Genomic DNA, 26,418 nt, shown 5'->3' on the forward strand with positions numbered 1-26,418 from the left:
CGTCCCTGGGATTCTCCAGGCAAGAACACGGGAGTGGGTTGCCATTTCCTTCTCCAATGCATGAAAGTGAAAAGTGAAAGTGAAGTCGCTCAGTCGTGCCTGACTCTTAGCGACCCCATGGACTGCAGCCCACCAGCCTCCTCCGTCCATGGGATTTTCCAGGCAAGAGTACTGGAGTGGGGTGCCATTGCCTTCTCTGGGGTGTGTGTGTGTGTGTATATATACACACACAATGTGTAACAAATATAAAGTATATCCATGATATTATAACTCCATTAGGGTGGATGGAGTAGGTGGAGGACAACTAGGAAAGTTGTCCTAAAAAAGCTCCTTAGGGAGGTGGTAATGAAAACCAGATTGAGAAATACTCTACACCACTATCTCTATGTCCTCTCTCTTCCCGTTTCTTCTAGAGCATTCTCCAATCTGTTTTTCATTCCCAGTGACCTATGGAAGCTACTACTGTCAATGTTACCTATGTCCTTCATATTGCTAAATCCAAAGGCTAACTCTTACACGAAACTATAGGTAGCATTTGGTATAGCTTATCACTTCTTCTTTCTATGGGCTTCCCTGATAGCTCAGTTGGTAAAGAATCTGCCTGCAATACAGGAGATTCCGGTTCAATTCCTGGGTTGGGAAGATCTGCTGGAGAAGGGATAGTCTACCCACGCCAGTGCTCTCAGGCTTCTGTTGTGGCTCAGCTGGTGAAGAATCCACCTGCAATGTGGGAGACCTGGGTTTGATCCCTGGGTTGGGAAGATCCCCTGGAGAAGGGCAAGGCTACCACTCCAGTATTCTGGCCTGGAGAATTCCATGGACTGTATAGTCCATGGGGTTGCAAAGAGTCAGAGACAACTGAGCGACTTTCACTCTTCTTTCTACAAACATTTTCTTGGTACCACTAATGCTTGGCTTGCTTCTTATATGAGATCCTATATGAGGAACAGAATTGATGCAAGAATGATTGATTATTGAACATCTGGATTGCAACCAGTCTTCAACACACCACTTGCTATAATCCAAATTACCCTCATTTCTTCCCTGTATCTTCATAGCATCAGTCTATCTGGTCAACCCAGCTCTCTTATAGTCTAAATTTCACACAACAGCAGGAAAATACTTCTTCAAATCTAAGTTAGATTATGTCATTCCTTCAGTGGCTTTCTATCTCATATGGAGTAAAATCCAATGTCTTTACCACAACTTACAAAGCCCTACATAACTGGGCCTCCCACTTTCTGTTTCCTCTCGTCTCCTATCACTGCCCCTCCCTGTACACTGTATGGCAGCCACAACAACCCCCTTGTGAAATTCCTCATTCTTTGGGGCTTTTCTGCTTGCAACTACTTCTGTTAGACTATCCCTCCAGATAATCTCACGGCTCCTACCTTGAGGTCTCTGCTGCTCAAAAATCACTTTGTCACAGATCTGCACATAAGTACTCCTTGTCACTTTTTATTTACATATTGCTTCATTTTCTTTCCCAGCACTTACTATCATCTCACATAGATATTTATTTTTCCTCCTCCTACTGGAATAGAATATTATGCCTCCTCTCACTGGAAAAGAAATTCCTTGGAGCTTTTACTTGTTGGTTCACTGCTGTATTCAGGGTGTCTAGAACAAAATCTAGCATATAGCAGATGTTCAATAAATATTTACATATTAAAGATTCAATATCTGAATAAAAGAGATTACAATTTCTACTTTAAAAAAAATAAAGCTGGATTTTAAGTCCTCTTCTTGGAATTTAATTTTATAATCTCATATGCCTGTGGTAAATAAAATCATTAAGATATGAAAAATATTTAACAGCCCATAGAACAGAAGGCAAACTCTACTTTGGATATGGTGATGTTCTTTGTCTGTTTCATGGAAGAAATTTTGGGAGAGACCAATATTTAAACAGTTCCTTCAAACTAACAGAGAATGCGACACTGGTAAACATAAAATGCTCTGTGCTAGCTACACAAGTACTTTTATAGATTCTAATTCTTTTCTGGGAGCACACATTCAAGTGAGAATGAGAAAAAGTCAGACTCTGGAAACAGGGTTCAGCAGAATAATAAGTAAGAATGTCTGATCTTCATCAGTCATGTCTCATAGATCTGATACAACAGAGTAAGAAGCTTCTTAAGTGAGATACATTGGTGGAAAAGAAAAACAAATTTTAGCAAAAGCTTATCCAGTGTGGAATGTTGGTCTTTTTTTTTAATCTCTCTCTTGCTCTTTTTTAATCTTAATGTTTTAAATTCCCTGCTTTAAAATTAGTAGTTGATTGTGGAGATACTTTCTTATTTGTGTTTAGCACACTTTATTTGAATCTTCAGATTTTTTCTTTTTTGTTGTTGTTCTTTTTTTAAAAATTTTTTTAAATTTTATTTTATTTTTTTAACTTTACAATATTGTATTGGTTTTGCCATATATCAACATGCATTCACCACAGGTATACACGTGTTCCCCATCCTGAACCCTCCTCCCTCCTCCCTCCCCGTACCATTCCTCTGGGTCATCCCAGTGCACCAGCCCCAAGCATCCAGTATCATGCATCGAACCTGGACTGGTGACTCATTTCCTATATGATATTATACATGTTTCAATGCCATTCTCCCAAATCATCCCACCCTCTCCCTCTCCCACAGAGTCCAACAGACTGTTCTATACATCAGTGTCTTTTTTGCTGTCTTACCATCTTTCTAAATTCCATATATACGCGTTAGTATACTGTATTGGTGTTTTTCTTTCTGGCTTACTTCACTCTGTATAATAGGCTCCAGTTTCATCCACCTCATTAGAACTGATTCAAATGTCAGAAAGCTAACAATCCTAGTTCTCAAATTTCTTCTGTCTTTAAAATGTCTTTGCCAGCTCAGATGGGGAAAAGTTTAATTCTACTCAGTTGGTGACTCAGTTGGTGATAATGACGCAACTCAATAAAATATAGCTCTCCGCTCTTTCATCTCACCCCATCTCTAGTTTTGACATTCCTTTTTAAAGCATTTCTGTTATTGAAGAACTCTGATTGAAAAATAGAGTTCTAAGTTTAGAAGGAAGTACAGAGTAAGACAGCATTAAGAAGGGATCTTTTCTTCCTTTAGAGTAGCAAACTTGTGGTCTAGGTTCATACCCCATACATTTATCCATACCCCATATGTTTATTGACAGCATGTGTACAAGAAAAAAAGAGTCCAAATATTTACACTATAGGTGCATTTACATCAAGCATGGGGAGATCACACACATAAGTGCAGGGTAAAGAGGTCAAAGGGTATATTATCCCAGTTGTTATTAGAACCTAGAGAAAATCTGGATTTCAGATTTGCTACCCAACAGCTATGTGACCTTAGACAAATTAATTTAATTTCTCTGAGTCTCACTTTTCCCTTCTATAAAATAGGAATGAAAATACTTCTTATAGGTAATTATAAAGAGTAAAACATATAATACAGCCAAAAATGCTTAATAATAAATAAAATCACAAAATGCTGTTTGATGTTGGTTCTCATCATCATCTAGTTAATCCTCTGATCCCCTTTTTTTTTTTTTCATCACAAATAATTTGTTCCCTAGAGGGATATTTGTGCTAAACACAAATAAGAACATATTACCACAAGCAACTACTAATTTTAAAGCAGGGAATCTAAAACATTATGATTAAAAAAGAACAAGAGCAATATTCTACATTGGGTATTAACTTCCTCTGTCCTGCCAGGACATGGAGTGGTAATAAGCACAAGTAGTACCAGAGTCTGGAGAAGGAAATGGCAATCCACTCCAGTATTCCTGCCTGGAAAATCCCATGGTCAGAGGAGCCTGGGAGACTACAGTCCACGGGGTCGCAAGAGTCAGACACAATTTAGTGACTAAACAGCAACAACAATTAGAGTCAGACCACTTGAAACTCCAAGATGGATAAAAGTCTCTGCCATTTCCACTGACTCCTGAGTTTTGGAAAGGTGACAGAGAGGGAGAAATTAACTTGGGTTGCCTATCAGGCATTTAGAGAGAAAATGGAAGATTAAGTGAAACCAACTCTCATTATTTACTATTTTGTAAATAATAATAAAGACAACTAGATGAGACAGATATAAAAGGTGAAGATCAAGATATAATAAAAGGAATTCAATAGTAATAATTGTTTTTTTTCCCCCCTAAAACTGAGATATCAGTTCACAAGCTTGCAGGAAATGCCTAACAGAACAGCTAATATCTAAAGACTTCAGAAACTGAGTTATTTCCCCTCCTATGGAGATGATCTGCTGGAGAAAGCAATGAAGCATATTATTCGATGAATAAATGACTTTTATTTCCTGTGCTTCTAATCAAAATCTTTTCAGCATAATGTCAAGGAAAAATGAAGAATTTAAATTTCTTTTAGTAAAAAGAATTGGTTCTCATTTTTCCAACAAGGATGATGGGAAATTCTAGAAGTTCCAGGAAGGAGGTTGAAGGTGTTCATTATGAATTGTATTGTATTATTACATTTCATGATACATAATAAGTTCTGAGATTATGCATTTTTGTAGTACTAAGCATCTATTTAAGAACTATTACCAAAAAAAAAAAAAAAGAACTATTACCAAAGTTCTAAGCATCTGTTTAAGGAGAGAGTGCATATGTTAAGATTAGAAGCCTTTTGAACAATGTTCCCAAGTCTTCAAGTGTTTTATTCCTCTTAATCCAATTAGATAAAGCTGTTTCCCATCTCGATGTATCTAGGCAGGTTTTAAAAGGTGTGTGTGCTGTGTGCTCAGTCATGCCTGACTCTTTGCCACCCCATGGGGTGTAGTCCACCAGGCTTCTCTGCCCATGGAATTTTCCAGGCAAGAAGGCTGGAATGGGTTGCCATTTCCTATTCCATGGAATCATCCTGACCCAGGGATCAAACACGCATCTCTTGCATCTCCTGCATTGGCAGGCAGATTCTTTACCACTAGCGCCACCTGGGAAGCCTCTTTTTTTTTTTTTTAATTTTATTTAATTTTTAAACTTTACATAATTGTATTAGTTTTGCCAAATATCAAAATGAATCCGCCACAGGTATACATGTGTTCCCCATCCTGAACCCTCCTACCTCCCCATACCATCCCTCTGGGTCATCCCAGTGCACCAGGCCCGAGCATCCTGTATCATGCATCAAACCTGGTCTGGCGATTAGTTTCACATATATTATACATGTTTCAATGCCATTCTCCCAAATCATCCCACCCTCGCCCTCTCCCACAGAGTCCAAAAGACTGTTCTATACATCTGTGTCTCTTTTGCTGTCTCATATACGGGGTTATTGTTACCATCTTTCTAAATTCCATATATATGCGTTAGTATACTGTATTGGTGTTTTTCTTTCTGGCTTACTTCACTCTGTATAATAGGCTCCAGTTTCATCCACCTCATTAGAACTGATTCAAATGTATTCTTTTTAATGGCTGAGTAATACTCCATTGTGTATATGTACCACAGCTTTCTTATCCATTCATCTGCTGATGGACATCTAGGTTGTGGGAAGCCTCTTTAAAAGGTAGATTCTATGTTTTTTGATGAACTAGGACCTCTGTTGCTTGTTCAACAGATGTTCATACCCAAGACTCACTGCATTCTACCCCAAATCCACATCTCCAGCTTTATCTCCCCAAAATTCCCCACTGCAAAGCCCTTGCTCACACTAAGCCAATCTATTTTTTAGGTCCTAACATATAAAACAAGTGCTTATACTTTCAACTTTTTGCTAAGACCAGTTTTCTCTTCAAAGCATTCTCCTCCTTTCCTTCTGTCTGTGTTTTGCGATATACTTCAGACTGTGTCATTCTCCTGCTCAGTACATAGAGACTGAGGGCCTATATGCGTGAGGCACTCACAGGGAGCAGGTGAGTCAGAGCCAGTTTCCATCTTTACGACTTTATATTCCCACACTCTACCAGGAAAGACACACATTGCACAACGGACCAAGCCATTAATTAACTACAATTGTGATAGTGTTCAAACATGAGGCACATGAGGATAACACGTAATGGGAGAAATAGCCTGGTCTTCGGGGTTGCGGCTGCTGCTGCTAAGTCACTTCAGTTGTGTCTGACTCTCTGCGACCCCATAGACGTCAGCCCACCAGGGCTGTTGAATATTTGGTTCAATATTTGAATATTTGGTGAATCCCCCACCCCTGGGATTCTCCAGGCAAGAACACTGGGGTGGGTTGCTATTTCCTTCTCTAATTCTTCAGGGTTAGGAAGACATTATTGTAGAAACAGTTTTGAACTGAATTTGAAGGATGAGAAGGGGGCTAAAGTGGGATAAAAGGAAGTCAATTAAGTAAGCTTTTTTGATGGATTCGTGGTTATTACTGGGGTTTCCCAGGTGGTGCTATGTTAAAGAACCCACCTGCCAATGCAGGAGGCATAAGAGATGCGGATATGATCCCTAGGTTGAGAAGATCCCCTGCAGGAGGACACAGCAACCCATTCCAGTATTCTTGCCTGGAGAATCCCATGGACAGAGGAGCCCGGTGGGCTACAGTTCATAGGGTCACAGAGTCAGACACGACTAAGGTGACTTAGCATGCACATACATGTGAAAGTGAAAGTGTCAGTCCTCAGTTGTGTCCGACTCTGCAACCCCACAGACAGTAGCCTGCTAGGCTCCTCTGTCCATGGAATTCTCTAGTCAAGAATACTCGAGTGGATTGCTATTCCCTTCTCCAGGGCATCTTCCTGACCCAGGGATCAAACCCAGGTCTCCCACATAGCAGGTAGATTCTTTACCATCTGAGCCATTGGGGAAGCCCATATGCATAGTTATCATTAAATTGGGGTGTATTAAAAAAAAAAAAAAACATAAGGGCTTCCCAGATGGCTCAGTGGTAAAGAATTCACCTGCCAATGCAGGAGACATGGGTTCAATCCCTGGACTGGGAACATCCCTTGGAGAAGGAAATGGCTACCCACTCTGGTATTCCTGCCTGAAAAATCCCATGGACAGAAGAGCCTAACAGGCTACAGCCCATGGGGTCACAAAGAGTCAGACACAACTTAGTGACTAAACAACAACAATAAAAACACAGTAAGGAACTTCTTGCCTTTCAGACATTAAAACTGCAATAGTATTTTTGCCCCTTTACCCTGGCTCTCTATAAAATTGGGGATAAAAAGCAATTAAAAAAGCCACTGGAGATGGACCTGGCCAACTGCTCTGAGGGGTATGAGAAATTATCAATAAGACCAGGCCTTACTGCTCTGAGCCCCACTGCCCAGACAGTACAGGAAGAAGACTCAAGGGGATATGTAAGCTCAGCTTTATGAAGAATGTCACATTCCTGGAGAGAAGCTTTTTCCCCAGATCCTGCAGGGAGAGGGTAATTCCCCTTCCAAGAGGCCCCAAGAGAATAATTCAGAAACAAACTCTGGGTAGGGAACTCCCCAAAGGGGTAGCCAGGACCTTTTCTAACTAGGTACTTCCTGAACTGAAGAACTTGCTAGGACAAAACTTTGCTGATGCGGCTCCTGGGAGAGACACTGCTGCTTCTGGGTTAGAGAAGGGGGGCTGTTAACAGCCCCAGAAATGTTCAGCGTGAAGTTGAAATCTGCCCACTGGACCAAGAAAACATATTACGCACTGTCTGTGTGGACCCATCACCAACCATCAGACAACAGGAATGAAGTACAGGGAAACCTAGACCATCTTCTTACCACCACCAAGCTGCCAGTCAGTCATGGGAGCAATCAGTGTTTCCCGGAGAACACTGAGTCTAAAGGGAGGAAGGCATAGATATTCAAAAAGAAACTGAAAGGGTATGTGTGTTGATATAAAATAGACCCCACAGTTCACCCTGCCACAAGCCCCTGGTACCACAGACAGGCCTACTTGGCACTAGGCATAGAAAGAATGATTCTGAATCAAGACTGAAGTTCAAAAATAAGCACAGCTGAGTCTTAAAAACCAAATATTCAACAGACAAAAGTGACTAGAAAGTTGGAGCACATGACCAAGATGTCATTAAGGCACTCAACCTCTAGAAAGACATGGAGTTCAAGTAGGAAAATGTGAGGGCAGTTCCAGGAAAAAATAAAACTTCCCTATTTTTGCACCCATATAGTTTAGACTCCTTAAAAATGAGTTACAACCACAAAGTGACTATAAAGAAAATAATGATGGTATTGGCAAAGGAATAAATAAATGGAACAGAATAGGTATCCAGAAGGAGAGGCAAGCATGTATGGAACTGAACATGTGATAAATGTGGAATTTTGATTTAGTGAGAGTAAAAAACCCATACTAAATAAATGGTGCTGATAAAATTGGTACCACCAGGGCAGGAAGAAATGCCCACAAAACTAGATTTGTTTCTTATATCTTATAAAACACATGTTACAGATAAAGATTAAAATGTAAAGCATAAGAATTAAAATTATTAAAATATACAACAGTCTTTTGGACTCTGTGGGAGAGGGAGAGGGTGGGATGATTTGGGAGAATGGCATTGTAACATGTATAATATCATATATGAAACAAGTCGCCAGTCCAGGTTCGATGCATGATACTGGATGCTTGGGGCTGGTGCACTGGGACGACCCAGAGGGATGGTATGGGGAGGGAGGAGGGAGGAGGGTTCAGGATGGGGAACACATGTATACCTGTGGCGGATTCATTTTGATATATGGCAAAACCAATACAATATTGTAAAGTTAAAAAGTAAAAATAAAATGAATGTATTTTCCACAAAAAAAACAAAAATTAAAATATAATTTATAACATTTTTAATGACTTTAGAGTAAGAAAAGTAGTCCTTAGCAAGTCAGAAAATGGAACATCTATGAAAGAAAAGACAGACATACTTAACTAAATAAAAATCTTAACAAATTATTAAGATAAATGACAAAAGCAAAATGTAAATAATAATGTAGAAAATATTTGTAATATCTCTTCCCTATGAAATCCTTTAATGTCTCATATATGAAATGCTCCTAAAAGAACAGCCCACTAGAAAAGAAAGCATAATAGATGACGAGGACATTTACAAAAGAGGAAATCTAAGTGACCAATAAACTTATGCCGTGAGGCTCAATCTTACTTTAAGTCAAGGGAAATATAAATTAAGGCAAGAATAAAGTTCCTGTTTTCATTTATCATTTTGGCAGAAATCTTAAAAGATTAATAAAAAATGTAAAATATTCAGTGCTAATGAGTGTATAGGCATTGTCAAACACTGAGAATGAGAACCATTACGAAATTTTGGGAAAGTAATATAGCTATAGGTATTAAAACATACAGATGTCAAAATGCCAGTGTTGATCCTTTATTACCCAGTTTAGCAATAAATGGGAATAAAAAGGAAAAAACTGGAAACCAGGTGAATGCTATCAATAAACAATAAGAGGTAACAATCGAAATTCTAGTACTCCCAAACTACAGAAAATCATGCAACTGTTAAACAGAAATAAATCAGATGTATTTATCTAAAAGGAATGTTAATTTAAAATGCAAATTTCAAGACAATACATTTAGAAGGTACCATATGCCTGGAGCAAGGTGTAGAAGGGCACTCACTAAGCTGTTAACGTTAATTATTATACCTCCAGGGAGCAGAAAAGGAAGACAGAACAGGAAATGAATTATTAGTTCAACTTTGGATTGTTTCATTTTTATAAGATTATTAATCTTAATCTTAATCTAAGACCCAACATTACTGAGATTTCACTGCATCTGATTCTGCCCTCCTATTTACCTCTACAAGTGTGTGTGTGTGTATCTTTTAGAAAACATTTTTTCAAATAAGTTCACCCAGTCTTCTATTTTATGTGTCCCCATTCTTTTTTTTTTTTTTTGATGTGGAAAAAAAAAAAAGAAATGAATCAAGTCCAGTCCTATTTTCTCTTCTTCTGTCGCCTCATTCACTGTTTGAAATCCTAGGAGAAGGAGTATGACTGTCCATGATTAGGTCACATCCCTGGAGTGATCCTTCCTGACAGGAAGGATCTAGTGGAAGGAACTTCCAAAGACATTTTGGTTTCCAGAGCAACAGGCCAGGATTCCTACTCCCATCAAGTCTGCACTCAAAAAAAAAAAAAAAGATTATTAATCAGCTTTGTCATTTAAAGTGATGAAAAATTATTTGGGGGAGAGGAGAACCAGGACTACTTAATTTTTTTTTAACTTACCCAACAAAATGTAATATAACAAACATTCAAAAAAATTTGTGGAATGAAGTACAGGGGAATAGGAGGGAGATGAAATATGTTTAAATTTAAATGTGTTTGCAAGAGGTAAGAAGATAACCAATAATGGAATGACAAAGCACTGTAGATCGTATAAATGAACAATGTGAGGAAAGGAATAAAAATATTTGATAGAGTTGGCCAGTAAGAAAAAGGGAAAAAGTGGGGGAAAAAATAAAATAAAAAATAGACATCAATGTTAAGGATAAATACAATATAATTGTTATTTCATTAAATGTAAAAGGGTTGAATTCTCTTATCAAAAGAAATAGACTTTTCATGTTAGATTTAGAAACTCTCAGCTAGATGGGTTAATATCTATGTGGCTGGAATTATGACTGGTTTTATTTTCTTTTTACTTTCAAAACTTTCATCAATAAAGTATATCAATTATAAAATAAAATTCAAATTTAAAAAGTATATAATATCAAAAAAAGAAAGATTCTGAACAATTTTATGTAACTTAAATATAAGCGCTAAGGTGAAAATTGGTGGTAGAATATCTGAAATCAGAGACTGGAAAGGAACACAGTGCGGGGACAGCCTGAGGAGCTCTGTTCTGCTGCTAGAGTACAAGTGGGAGAAAAGAGGAGGGGTGGTACTCGGGTAAGTACTGAGAAGGTGGTTATTTACTAGTACATCTTTAGAAAGTAAAAACCATAACATCGGGATTTTTAATAGTTCATTAAAAACCTACCATCTGTGAATTTACTGAAACTTTTAAATGATTACACTTCAGATGAACAAGTGTTTTGAGTAAGTGTTTTTTGTACTGTATGGTACATGCATGTGTGCCAAGTCACTTCAATCATGTTTAACTCTTTGCAATCCCATGGACTGTAGCCTTCCAGGCTCCTCTGTCCATGGGATTCTCCAGGCAAGAATACTGGAATGGGCTGCCACTTCCTTCTCCAGGGGATCTTCCCAATCCAAGGATCAACTCCGGTCTCTTACATCTGCATTGGCAGGTGGGTTCTTTACCACTAGCTCCACCTGGGAAGCATTTTTTAGATGTAGTCAAATAAATAATATTTTATTGTATTGAAAACTTCTGTACATTGAAGTAGAGTGGCATCTCCTTAGTGTAAAACTATGTACCTTAAGGCTTAAAGGTTTCTGCTCTTCCTTCAGTGGCTATATTCTAGAATTTTAATAACAGTTTCAGGTTCTCCTAATTTATAAGTGAATATATATGTACATGTATACATGCATCTTCATCACTACTGTAAATCTCCATTGTACAAGTGTGGAGTATTATATTTCTAGATAAACAATTTTTCATTTCTCTTGGATTATATTCATATATGCATGTGATCCTTTGGTTATTATAGTTTGCCTTCTTGAGACCTGAAGCTTTACCACATTTTTGCTATAATTCAGCAACTAGAAATTAAAGAACTCACCAAAATATGTTATTTAGGAAAAATAAACTCACTTTTCTCCACCTTCCAGTCTAGGAAAAAGACTCTCAATGTTGTGTTTCTAAAGGTTGGGATGGACACACACACACACACACACACACACAAAGAGCCAAAAGCAAAGTGTCTTTCTTTTGCAGAGTCTTAAACTGGATTAAGTTGGCAGATTCCTGAAAATGGGAGGGGGAGGTGGTGGAGATAAAATGCTTAAGGGACAGGGGTTTGCGGGGATTCCTGTCCAGGTGGAGACCTAGCTCTCACTTGTGTGCCCGGCCAGCTGGGATCTTACTGCACAATGCCTATGAAGTATGTCTCTCAGCATGTAGAACAATGGAAAGCTCTCGGTGTCAGTGCAGTGTTATCCCTTGAAAGGCATCCTTGAGTTCACACAAGGCATCGCATCTAACCCATGTCAGAGGACCAGGGCTGGCCCAGTTCCACACAGCAGAGATGACGGGGCAGTAACAATGACAACCTTATGGACTTAGGTCCCATGCCTCCTCTGTTTTCTGGCATTATAGAAGCCTGGGATTCCTGTGGGATCCCAAAGGGAAGGGAAGCAGCTCTAATGACGACTGAGGTTGGGTTTGCTATCAGGTGGACAGAAAGATGGTCTAAGCAGATAATTTGTATATTTAGAGAAATGAAGGAATGAATGATCCTTTGCTCCCTAGTGTTGCAAATTCTAACTCAAGATGATCACAGGATATTCTGGATACAAATACACCATTGTTTTACAGAAGGGCAAATTAATGTTTCTCATTGTGTTTCCAATATGCTTTTTATTGATATCCAAAATCCTTACTAAGAGATTTCTGGCTGTCTTTTTGTAGGCACACATTTGAGTGATAATAATGAATCTGACTTGTCTACAGAGATGATTTGTACCACCATCATTTGCTTATTCATAACCAAGAACTCAGACCACACCACCTTATAAAAATGCTTTCCTATTGGTTTCCCTTAAAACAGAACTTCACACTTATCAGATGTAAAGCTCATCTGTTATTTTTGTGCTCACATTCAGCCTAATGAGAACACCTGGCCAGTGGGCTTTGCATCTTCTAAATTTACGTGAGTTAGCATTTAGAAAAAATGTCAGGAACATGAGGACACTTAAGAAATATTCCCATCATGGTGCCTCCTCAGAGGTAGGGGTGATCCTATGAACAGTGTATACGGAGGTCACATGGGTGGGTGCAGATGTTATGACAAGGTGTTTATTCATTGACTCTAGTACAGGTTTGGGATGTGAGGTAAAGAGATGTAGCAGAGGAGTGAGATTGTACCTCCCTCTGAAAGAGGTGCCTTTCATAAAAATGTCCCTGCTGACTTGTGAAAAAGCTCTTATTCCTCTTACAAAAGTGATCAACTCATTAATCAAAAGTTAATTAATGTAGAGTTTTCAAGGCAATTGTCATGTTCTTTCACAACAGTGAATATGTCTGTGACGTGTTCTATTTGTAAAACCCTGAAAGTAAAATAGTCACCATTGTTTAAACCCCAACACTAAGCATACAACCCTTTAAACAGACATCTCAGAACTTTTCATTAAGGGTAAAGAAGTCGTAAACACTAAAAAGTTACTGGCAGTATTAATATCAATACTAACAAGTTCTTACTGTGTGCTCAGCATACTTCTAAGTCCTCTACTCAGGCTATCTCATGTAATCTTCACTAAATCTTATGTGGCTAGATAATGTTACTTATCCTCATTTTATAAAGATGGAAACCAAAGCTCAGAGAAGTTAAGCAACTTGCCCCATATCTCCCAGACATTAAGAGGCAGCGCTGGGTTACAAATTCCGGCTCTGTCTCTTAACTCCCTCCATAGAGTAGCCAATGCTAAATAAGTAAACACCAAGTGACCAGAACACTTTCTGCGAAGCACAGAATACTTTCTGTGAAGCACACTTTCTGTGAAACAGATTTCATTTCATTCCAGCTTCCCCCTGGAAGCTCTGAAGGACAGAGGCTGAGCTGGATGGATCCTGAAGGAGAGAGAACACAGAGGATGTGTCAAATCGGGAGCTCTGTGAACAAAGCACAGGTGAAGAATGCATGCTTCATCCCAAGACCCAGAGGAGACCAAGATCCCCACAGGAGGCTAGCTCGATGACTCCCCTTTCCTCTCTCCTCTCTCCTCCTGGCGACTCTTCTGATCTGTTGCCACGTGCTCAACTCAACATAGCCCCTCACTTCTGCTCTCACCCAGTCCGTCTCCTCTCTCCCTAGATCTCTCTGTGTCTCTATCTCTCTTTCTTTTTTCCATCCTTCCATCCTCTTTTCCTTTCTCCCTTCTTTCCTTTCTTTTCCTAAGAAAAATTTATCAGTGTTTTTTAAGGACCAAACTATAAAGGACGCATATTCATTGAGACCCTTAGAAATACTCATTCCTCTCATCTAAGCATGTGGGAGAAGACCTAAGGAGCCCCATAGAGGGGGAGGTCTGGTGCAGAGAAAAGAAACTTTTCATGTTCTTCATTCCTCAAAACAGAGAAGGCAATGGCACCCCACTCCAGTACTCTTGCCTGGAAAATTCCATGGATGGAGGAGCCTGGTAGGCTGCAGTCCATGTGGTCGCTAAGAGTTGGGCACGACTGAGCGACTTCACTTTCACTTTTCACTTTCATGCATTGAAGAAGGAAATGGCAACCCACTCCAGTGTTCTTGCCTGGAGAATCCCAGGGACGTGGGAGCCTGGTGGGCTGCAGTCTATGGGGTCACACAGAGTCAGACACGACTGAAGTGACTTAGCAGCAGCAGCAGCAGCAGTAGCATTCCTTAAAATCACTTAGCACATCCCATCTGCTTCATTTTTACAAGGTTTATCTCACTCTTTTCCACTGCCTCTGCCACTTTTCTAGCAAGAGAATGAAACAACTGTGGCAGGAAAATCAGGATGTGTATTCAGATGTTCCATTACAACTGATGAAGAGCTCTATTGAAATGTGTGTGCTCAGTCGCTTCAGATGTGTCTGACTCTGCAAGCCTGTGGACTGTAGCCCTCCAGGCTTCTCTGTCCATGAGATTCTCTAGGTAACAATACTGGAGTGGGTTACTGTACCTTCTTCTAGGGGATCTTCCTGACCCAGGGATTGAACCTGCATCTCCTGCACTGTAGGTGGATTCTTTACACCTGAGCCACTAGGGAAGCCCCCTTTAAATGTGTAGGAAACATGAAATCAAGACAATGATATTTGAAAGGTGTCTCCTTTTTTCTTGACCATACTTTCTCCTGTCCAGCCCCTAATACATTATATGAACTTATACAGGACTGATGATGTCTTAAATTGCTCATAAGGGTAAAAGAAGCAATTAGCCTCAAAGTTCCTCCTAATCCTAAAATTTCATGATCTATTGACACTCATGCTTTTATCCCAGTATCATTAACCAGGGCCCAAGCCAGGACCAGTAGACTCAATGATTCACTGACTTCTAGGAGCTTATAATCAAGTTGGAAATAAAAAAGACATTCATTTGGCAGATACTGACTGAACAATAACTATGATGTGTGGGTCTACATGGAGATGTAGGAGACACGGGTTTGATCCCTGGGTCAGGAAGATCCCCTGGAGGAGAAAAAGGCAATCCACTCTAGTATTCTTACCTGTAAAGTCCCATGGATAGAGGAGCCTGGTGGGCTACAGTCCGTGGGGTCTCAAAGAGTCAAACATGACTGAACACAGCACACGGTGGGTCTGTATGCAAAATGGTATTTGATGCTGGGTGGGGATGGAGTGGCCTATAGGAGCCGTTTTCTCTGAATTTTATGGCTTAGTGGGGAAGACACTTACTGAAAAAATAAGGATCACAATAAAATCTGATGAGTACTATGATAGGGCAGACTGTGCCAAACAGGCCTAACTGGAGGAAAAAACTCCCATTAGGGTATCTGTTAAAGATACAGATTCCTGGGCTCGATCCAAAGAGTAAGAATCAGAATCTTCCCAAAGGTGCCTCTTGTTGTCGTGGTTCAGTCGCTAAGTTGTGTCCAACTCTATGAGACGCCATGGGCTCCTCTGTCCTTCACTAGCTCCTGGAATCTGCTCTGACTCATGTCCATTGAGACAATGATGCCGTCTAACCATCTCATATTCTGCCACCCAATTCTCTTTTTGCCTTCGATCTCTCCCAGCATCAGGATCTTTTTTCAGTGAGTTGGCTCTTTGCATTAGGTGACCAAAGTATCGGGCCTTTAGCTTTGGCATCATTCCTTCTAATGAATATTCAGGGTTGATTTCATCCGGGATTAACTGCTTTGATCTCCTTGCTGTCCAAGGGACTCTCAAGAGTTTTCTCTGGCACCACAATTCAAAAGCATCAATTCTTTGGCACTCAGCCTTCTTTATGGTCCAACTCTCACGGCCGTAAACAACCACACTTTGACTATACAGACCTTTGTCAGCCCCTTAAGTGTGTTTGTTTTTTTTTTTTTTAACTCACAGTGTTCATTAAAGAAAGTTTGGAAAACATGGTGAACAAGAATGAGCAGGACACTGTGGGAATTCACAAGTACAGGAAACAATCAGTAATAGCAAGGTCTAAGACACTGTGTCTAAATGTGGTTATGTGTATGGGCCCTGAAAGCATACTACTAAGGCTCACATCTCACCATCACCACCAGAAATGGAAATAATAGTCTTTAGAATCGTTGTGAGGATCACGTGAGTTAATCTCATAATATTAATATAGAGAGAGTAGCACAGTTATAAAGTGAAAGTGAAAGTGTTAGTCGCTCAGCTGTGTCCGACTCTATGGGACTCTATGGACTGTAGCCCACCAGGCCCCTCTGTCCATGGAATCCTCCAGGCAAGAATACTCGCGTGGGTTGCCATTCCACAACCAGAGGGCAAATCATGAATCACAAGACATTCACCGTATCGTGCATAACGCTTCATTATTCTCCCAACTGGGAGAATGTAATAATCAACTGCCAAAAACACTAGCTCTGTTTCTCCTGTAAAAAGGAAAATAGGGGAAGGGAAAAGTAGATAAGGGAAAACCCAGACCATGCTGCAATCCAAAGGGAAGTCTTTCAGGTTAGAGATGGTTCTATATTGATTCTACGAGTAGACATGATTGAGAAAGAGGGACAGAGAGAATGAGAAGACAAGAACAAAGGAATCCAGAGACACAGGGCTGCTGGTAGTCTGCACGAATGTGCGACCTGTAGCACAGCTCTAGTTCTGTCACTAACTGCTATAAACTTTTGGGTAAATTAGTTAATTGTCATGGGCGTAAATGGAGTTTTGTGAATTATATTACAGATAATTTTATATACAGCCTGTATTTCAGTCTTATTCATAGTTCTCGACCCAGGGATGGAACTTGTGTCTCCTGCTTTGCTGGCGGATTCTTTACCCTCTGAGCCATCAGGGAAGCCCCCAGTTCTCTGGAGTTAAAAAATTTGGGGGGAAACTGCAATATATACGGTATCCACTAGATGGCAATAGATAGCTTTGTAAATGGAGGTCTTTCATAGAAATTGAAGATGACTAATCATTGGAAAAGACCCTGATGCTGGGAAAGATTGAAGGCGGGAGGAGAAAGGGATGACAGAGGATGAGATGGTTGGTTAGCATCACCGACTCAACGGACCTGAGCTTGAGTAAACTCCGGGGGTTGGTGATGGACATGGAGGCCTGCCATGCTGCAGTCCATGGAGTCACAAGGAGTCAAACACGACTGACAGACTGACTGAATTGACTGAACAAGCAAGCAACACTGTTTAAGGTTCTCCAAAAACAGAGAGATGACACTAATTTCTCATACTGAGGTCCTTATTGAGATTTATAACATAAAGAGAAATCACATATTTTTAATCCCTTTGTTTTAGACCCACAGGTATTCATGGGTCATGTTAGGACATTCTGTTTTTAACCTTTACTGCTAGAGTGGGTTATTTCATAACAATGAAGTAAACACAGAATTATTTGCATGAAGGCCAATTCTGAACTGAGCTGGAACAACACCCCAAAGATCCTTGCCCTCAGTCAAAAGTACTAAGTCAATCATTTGTAAACTTTTTCATCACAAAGAGCCCTATATGTTCTCTCTTATCACATCCAAATCTTTGGGGCCCCAGAGATTGTGGGACCCCATAGACTGTAGCCCACCAGGTTCCTCTGTCCATGGGATTTTTAAGGCAAGAATACTGGAGTGAGTGGCCATTTCCTCCTCCAGGGATTCTTGCCAACCCAGTGACTGAACTCGATTCTCTGGCATCTCCTACACTGGCAGGCAGATCTTTACCACTGAGCCACCTGGAAAACCCCTAAAGAGCCTATGTATCCTACCACTAAAAAAGAAAAGGAAAAAAAAGATCTATTTTCCTTTTCAGCAAGATACACTTTTAAAATGGTGTAAACATTACATTTTTTATAGTAAGAGTAAACTACCTTTATTTTCAAAGTTATGACCGTTCAAAAAATTATAATAAAGAAAATCATCTCAAAGTAGTAACAATGCTATTAAACTATTTTCGGTAGATACAGAAGAAAAAGCAATGCATCTTTTTATCCTTTTTAACTTAAAAATATTTAAAAATCTTCCCATGTTAGTAAATAAAATGATCACTAGTATCTAATAGTTCACAGATAGATATTTACAAAATTTATGGAACATACTTTAACTGAAATGTCTGGTCTTCTGTGACAACACTTTGTTTCACAAACTGACAGACATGGCTCTATTTAAAGATGAATAATTATTAGGCAGGAACCTATGCAGAGGAAAGGAAGACAATCTCTGATAGAACATAACAGACACTAACAAATAAGCTGAGGAAAAGACATATTAGAAAATATTTTCCTAGGAAGCAGATTAGTTCAACAAATACTCAGGCAATGAATGACCTAAAAACAGTGAAGAGATCTATGACCTCTTTGAAACAATATCTCAAGGAAGGGAGCAGAAGGAATACATTTGGAAGCAACATGGATGACATAGAGGAAGGCTAGAAATAGAAAGTAAAAAATAACAGAAAGACCAAAGTTGAAACTGAGTTGAGACAAACAGCAGATATTTGTGTACTGAATTTTTTAAGATACTCTGGGATCGGAATAAATAGAACAAAGATAAATTGTCATTTAAGTATTAAAAGGAAACTGAACTGAAAATAAGGGAAAAGCTGAATCTTCAAATAAAAAACAGAATAACACAATCTGTGAAAAACTGACACAAAGCTATTAACAATAAGATATATCTTTATGAAATTACTGGACTCAAAAATAAACAAATAAAAAAGTACTTCTAAAATATCTCCAAAAGGCTAAAGTAAAAAGGATGTACCAGACAAATGAAAATAAAAGAACGAACATCTTACTTATCAGTAAAGGTTGATGTGAAAGCAAAATAAAATAAAAAATGACACTAAAGAAAGAATTTAAGTTAAAGGGTATAATTTTAATGGAGACATATTATGAATCAAATAATATAGTATCAAAAATTCATAAAGCAAAATTCACCTCTCCAAACCCCAGGAAACCAGCAATACAGTAATAGTAGAATTAAGTTATCTCTCTAAGCCCAACACAGTTCAGCCACTCAAAAAGTAAGACTATAGATGATCTAAATAAAATTATTGATTAGCAGGCCCTTGAACACCTTAGGACTCAGTCTATGTCATGGTGTGATATTTTGTATGTCATTTAATACAAATATTGAGAAATATTTTTAAAATGCAACACTGAAGGGTCTCTCATCACATACAAAGCTATGTTGCTTTAAAACCTGGAATATGCAATTTATAATACAACCAAATACATTGACCAATAACCATGTTTTAGTTAAAAGTTACAGTATGTTATTTAACACTGTCTCAAAATCAATTCAATTTTTACAGAATCCATGATAATAAATTATCCTACTTTAAAGTGACTTTGGCAGCACACTAGATACAGATGCATGAAAGAGATCTTTGACGTTCATTTTCTAGCTTGCCTATGGCCATATAATAAATATTCCAATCCTTTTTCTATTCCTGTCTCACACTGTACTGGAAAAGAAGCTATATATTGTTACTGCATGGTAGAATTGATACTCAAGCTGCTTTCAAGATGAAATATCCAGCTCCATTCTTACTCAGAGAACAAGCTCTATTACAGTTCTAAATCGAAGATCTAGAAACCATACTTATTGCCAGGTTTCTTTCTAATGGTGACAAAAGGCCATTTCTCAACCAAACCCAATGTCACCTTCAGTCACGCAACAAAGTCAAAAGTGACAGGCATGTCACATCCTTGCGGTCTTGCCACCGTCACCAGATTCTGTTTTGTTCCAACTCATGGAATTCAAGGCAATATGAAGTATCAACCAGAAAGCAATGACTTTGACGTGTCACGTTCACTCAAAACACGACGGTCAGGGGAATAATCAGTTAAACCTGGCACAAGTAGACGCAAAGCAGAGCTACAGAAAAGCTTTTCTTGAGAATCCAGGTAACAGGGAACTCTGTAGAGACAGAAACTAGCTTATTGGCTGCTTAGAGCTGGGGGCAGGGATGGAAGATGGAGGGATGGAAGTGAGAGCTATTGACTGTGGGAATGGTTTCATGTCATTGGATATCTGAAATAAATACCATTGAAATACACACTTCAGGTAGATGGGTTGTATAGTATGTGAATTAGTCTCAAAGCTGTTTTTTATGAAAAGAGGTGGGAGCAGTCAGGTAAAGGGTGAGTCCAACAAATTTCAGTCAGGGAAGAACCTGAGACTCACACTCAGCAACAAGTCAAGATAAAGTTTACCATGTTTGTCACATAATGAATGTTTACATCATAAAAATCTTTTTTTCCAGAATGGCCACAAAGAGACTGTTCTTCTTTTGGGTCAAACTACTACATCTCCCTCAAAAATATTTACTTCTTAAAGGCAAGAACAAAAAGAGGAATACTCAATTCTTAATTTAAAAAAAAAAAAATCTGGATTGCAGTTTGACCTAGACTAGTATCATGAACCAGGCCGTAGTATCTGTTTTTAGAACATGCAAATCAGTAGAACCCATATCTACCCTTTGCTAAGACACTTAAGCTGAATTCACTCAGATCAGAGAAAGCCCAGCCCCTGAGGTAAACAGCGCGGGCTGAGACTCACAGTTGGTGATGTCACCTCGAAGCTGCAGAATCTGAGGAGCAGGCATTGTGAGGACAACGATATCAAACTGCTCAGAGGAGCCCGTTTCCCTGGAGACTTCCCACTTGTTGTCTCTCAAATTGATCTGAGTCACACGCTGTCTGAAGCAGATATCAGCACCTGTTCCAAAAGCAAAATCATGCTCACATAATCAGGATTTTCCACACGAATGAGGGGGAAGAGAAGTCACAAACTGGATCCATTCAGATAAGTAGAGTGTGAAGTTCATCTTCTACAGCTTCCTGGGCTTCACTTTCTGTCTCACGTAATGGGACTCCCTCCCTTCTGGTACTGCTAGACTTCCCTATCAATGCCCGCTGAGGGGAAAAACACTGCTACAATTAATAACAATAGTAACCATGGCTATATTTCATTAATTATCTACTGTATGCCAAGGCTATGCCAAACACTAGATATACATTATACCAATTCATTTCACAGAAAAGGAAACAGATTTAGAATTGTCATGCCATGATTTAAATCCACATCCTTCGGACTATAAAGATCACTATCTTGGGGGAGCAAGTATCAGATCAGATTAGATCAGATCAGTCGCTCAGTTGTGTCCGGCTCTTTGTGACCCCATGAATCGCAGCACGCCAGGCCTCCCTGTCCATCACCAACTCCCGGAGTTCACTCAGACTCACGTCCATCGAGTCAGTGATACCATCCAGCCATCTCATCCTCTGTCGTCCCCTTCTCCTCTTGCCCCCAATCCCTCCCAGCATCAGAGTCTTTTCCAATGAGTCAGCTCTTTGCATGAGGTGGCCAAAGTACTGGAGTTTCAGCTTTAGCATCATTCCTTCCAAAGAAATCCCAGGGCTGACCTCTTTCAGAATCTTAGTAAAGGTGTTAAGGATTCTTCTCTCCGGTAATATTCCTTATTAAAAATACCGATATTGCCTATTAAACCTGAAAAAGTAACTCTGTAAGCAAAATCCAAGTCTCATCAATAGATCAATTATCTTAATTAAGAAGAATCAAAATTAAGAAAAAGACAATCTGGAATATCCTCTCTTTTCCCTTCTTTGCACTTACCACAAATACATTTTAATAATTACTTGGGTACTTATATGATTGGTATTTTATTCCCTTTTAATTTGTCAGCTCCATGAGTTTACACCTATTTTTTCTATGTATAGTATATAGTACACAAAGTATTGTACTGGGAACAGAGGTATTTAATCAATATATGTTTAAGAGAATGAATTATGAACTGAAAGCTAGGAAAATATAATTGGATCATTAAGTCCCCTTGGTATACTAGTTCTTACTTCACATTCTGGTTTTCAGAAAACTTTCATTTTAAAATAAATCTACTTTTATTTGGCCTCATGAATAGAAAGGAAATAAATGAAAATGGAATAAAGGGGGAAAAAAGGACACTAAAAGATCCTGCCCATCATTGCATGTGACATCTCATATTCCTAGCTACTAAGAATCCAGCTTAACTCCAACCTTGGCATCAAGCTCCCTTTCCATAGCTATTCTAGCTCAGTGTGAACCTTCTCATCTCCATAATCACTGCCTTTACCTCTCACTCGGACACTGATTCAAAGTATCTCTATGTTTTAGATATGTCTGACTCTTAGCAATGCTATGGACTTTAGCCCACCAGGCTCCTCTGCCCATAAGATTCTCCAGGCAAGAATTCTGGAGTGGACTGCCATGCCCTCCTACAGGGGATCTTCCCATCCCAGGGATGGAACCCGCATCTTACATCTCTTGCATTGGTAGACAGGCTTTTTACCACTAGTGCCACCTGGGAAGCCCTAGATATGTCTTATCAATCCCCAAATACTCTTGGGCTCCTCCATGTCAGCTCTTCTCTAGATCTCATACACCTTTATATCTTTCTTATTCCCTTAAATAACTCTGCTGCTGCTGCTGCTAAGTCGCTTCAGTCGTGTCCGACTCTGTGCGACCCCATAGATGGCAGCCCACCAGGCTCCCTGTCCCTGGGATTCTCCAGGCAAGAACACTGGAGTGGGTTGCCATTTCCTTCTCCAGTGCATGAAAGTGAAAAGTGAAAGTGAAGTCGCTCAGTCGTGTCCGACCCTCAGGGACCCCATGGACTGCAGCCTACCAGGCTCCTCCGTCCATGGGATTTTCCAGGCAAGAGTACTGGAGTGGGGTGCCATTGCCTTCTCCTAAATAACTCTACAATATAGTAATTACAAATTTTAAAAATCAAATGCAAATAGAAGGACTGATGCCCTCAATCTCTTTGAGGCAATTAGAGTCATTCAGTTCAAAGAATTAGAGCAAGGGTTTGTAAATAGCATTCCAGCTTGCCTGAGGGTTTCTCTAAGGCTCCTCTTTAGAGAAGGTGCAAATAATTGGCGCTTTGAACTCACACCCACCATTCCCTTTACTCCAACCAGAGCGGCTCCACTTCCCTCTCTTCATTTTCTTCAGGATGTCTTTCCCCTGACTTAGTTGCTTCACATGCCTCTCTCTCTAGTCCTGGCCCTGATCCAGACTTCAAGTAAGTCAACTGACTTTATAAACTTTATGCAGTTGTGTTTTTACATAATATTCCCTTTGAAAACAGCATTACATTGGTTTTCTTTTTGGTGGTCACTAGGAGGGTGTGGTTAAGAGAACTGAACTACACCAACTATTAACAGAAATTCTTCATATCCAGTCAAATGCCTTAGACATATATCCCAGTGGTCCCGAAGTGTTCTGCAAGATGACTATCCGTGGTTCTCTAGGTGTGGACCTCAGACCAGAAGCACCTTGGAACTTGCTAGAAACACAAATTCTCATGTCCCAACTCAGACCTGAATAAGAATCTGGAGATCAGGCCTAGTAGTCTGCATTTAAGAAGCCTCCAGGTTTGTTACCACGCACATGTAACAGTGTGAGAACCATGGGGGTAGATAAATAGACCCAAATCTAACACTGAAACTGGCAAAGCCACTCAAAAACAGCATTTTCCAAGAATTAGGGGCAGTGGTATACCTGCTCTAACCAGGAAGTTTTCCTTTCCAATTGTGATGATTCAAGTTTCTGGCAAAGTGGCATTTCCTCGTAAAAGTAACTAATAACTTTTGAAAGGACCACATGACCAAATGTAAGGCTAAATGATCTAGCCAGAAAACTACATACAAATTTTCAGTCTGAGCTTAGTAAATGTCACCATGTCCCTGTGTTGCATATACTTTTTCAGAGGTTTCTCACTGTATTTAGAATTAAGTATAAAATCTTAATAGTGTTTACAAAGCCCCTTATGATCTGGCCCCTGCCTTACTCTTGAACTTGAACTTACTCATTTACTACCCTCCAGTCACAATGACCTTTTCATTCCATAAATGTACCATCTTCCTCCTACTTGAGAATAGTTTCAACTTGATATGCCCATCGCATGCAGTTCTCACCACTCAGCTCTCGGCCTAGTTCATTCTTGCTTACCTTTCAAGTATCTGTGAAAACATTAGTGTCTTAGAGATGCTTTTCCTGACACATCTCCCCTGTCTCACTCTTCTCAGATGCACGTGAGTTTAGGTCCTATTACTAGAGCTCACTCATAACGCTCTCACTTTTTCTTCTTAGCATTTATTATGTACATTTTTCTGTGCATGAAATCAGTTTTTGTCTTTCCCTCCAACTATGCTCTACATTAACAAAGGTGAGGATCAATGTGTTTTACTTACCACTGTTTCCCCAGCACGTATTTCATAAAACTTTTTTTAAAAATCTGCAGATAGCTACAAAGATATCAAACTACAAAGAAATTATAACCATTTTACAAAGGCAAATACATTTCTGTTACATATTTATTCAATGCCTATCCCCTGCCTTCCTCCATGTTAGAAGATGTTAGTCACAAGTGTTGATCACGTTCGACCCTTTGTGACCCCAGGGACTGTAGCCTGCCAGGCTCCTCTGTCCATGGAATTCTCTAAGCAACAATGAAGTGGGTTGCCATTTCCTTCTCCAGGGGATCTTCCTGACCGAAGGATACAACTGGTCTCCTGCATCGCAGGCAGATTCTTTACCATCTGAGCCACCAGGGAAGCCCCTCCATGTTAGAGAATCTAAAGTAACCTTTCTCCAATAATTTCCTACAAACAGGTTTCAGTTCAGAACTACTGAAATGGACCAGTAAGCAGTGTCTAACTATAAGCACTGCTTAAAGTTCACTGTGGAGTGCTTAACCAAGGCTCCCAGGTTACCCTCTACCTTCTCTCTGAAAGACACTGTTATGGATGAGTGCCATGATCACCTGCCTAGGAGCCATTCTGAGACAGAACTGCCCAGGCTTAATTCCTTTATATTAATTTTAGAAAGAAAATAAACACAAAAGTAAAAAGGGAGAATATGATAAAATTAAGTATTGCCAGAAAGAAGCCACACTAGCTGATAGTATCTGCAAATTAAACTATCTTTTTCTAATAAATCATTCCAGTTGGCCAAAAAGCTTGTTCAGACTTTTCCATGACAGCTTATGGAAAATCCCAACAAACTTTTTGGCCAAACCAATAAGTTGTCCACGTTGACTTTCAATTGTTAATCCATGTCCCTTTTTGAAGTAGATGGTAAAATAAAAATAAATAAATACAGCAATAGTTCTTCCTATGGTGAAATGAAAGTGAAAGTGAAAGTGAAAGTCCCTCAGTTGTGTCTGACTCTTTGCAACCCATTACAGTCCACAGAATTCTCCAGGCCAGAATACTGGAGTGGATAGCCATTCCTTTCTCCAGGGGATCTTCCCAACTCCAGGAGAGAACCCAGGTTTCCCACATTGCAGGCAGATTCTTTACCAGCTGAGCAACAAGGCCAAACCAAATAAAAGCTTCTCACCTTGTCCTAGAGACTAAATTCATCCTCTTATGAATGATTTAATAACATGGGCCTTATTCAAAAGCAAAAGGATTTGGCTCATCACTGTTCAAATGTCACAGAAGGAACCATCAGGTGACTGATCTTCCCGGGTGTATAAAGAAATAAAATGGCAAGACTCCTTGGTAGCCCCTTCCTTCCCCCTGGGGCAGGGACTAATCAGTGAAAGAGGGGACCCAGGGAAAGGGCTCTATGAATCTATTCTCTTGAACCAGGGTGGGATGGGAGCATCCTCTCAAACTTTAGGGGAAAAACCAGGAAGGAAAAGATGTTAAATTGGAGGTTTGAGGCCTTCTCATTGTCCTCCATGGGATCCCCAAGAGGAAATGACAACAGGGTCATCTTAAAGAGAGTGCTGGCGTCTTACTTACTAGTTAAGCCATTATAAGCAATGTACTTAACTTGTCTGAGTCTCATTTTTCTCATTAGTAAATGAGCATAATGATAACTACTATGAATGGCTATAAAATAGTTAGAAATGATGTACGCTAAATGCCTAACACAACATCAGATAAATAGCTTTTAACAAATGATAAGAGTAGTTTTTGTTCTCCTGAATTTCTCCTACTCCTACAATAATGACAACAAATAAATAAATAAAACAGAAAAACAGAAAAATCACGTTTTATTTACTCAGAAGACAGCATTAATTGGGAAAACAGGAAGTGGGTAAAATGAACGCCAATAAACAGTTTTCTCTGCAATAAGCTTAATGTGAACACATGAAACCATAAATGAGAACAGAACACAAGTGGCATGTGCCTATTTCCTCCTACCCCCTCCCACTCATTCTGGAAAACTGGTCTATT

At 39.5% G+C, this 26,418-nt stretch overlaps 1 protein-coding gene across 6 annotated transcripts in view; it reads right to left on the reverse strand.

The window, feature by feature from the left end:
* Window positions 1–26,418, reverse strand: part of RNLS (renalase, FAD-dependent amine oxidase) — a 278,945-nt gene that overhangs the window by 246,166 nt on the left and 6,361 nt on the right. For all 6 annotated transcript variants that reach the window (XM_010838482.1, XM_010838483.1, XM_010838486.1 and 3 more), the window contains one exon: window positions 20,723–20,881. In XM_010838482.1, the coding sequence (XP_010836784.1) occupies window positions 20,723–20,881 (159 nt within the window). The remainder of the gene's footprint in view (window positions 1–20,722; window positions 20,882–26,418) is intronic.

This window comes from Bison bison, unplaced genomic scaffold, assembly GCF_000754665.1.
Source record: "Bison bison bison isolate TAMUID 2011002044 unplaced genomic scaffold, Bison_UMD1.0 scf7180017864097, whole genome shotgun sequence".
Lineage (NCBI taxonomy): Eukaryota > Metazoa > Chordata > Mammalia > Artiodactyla > Bovidae > Bison > Bison bison.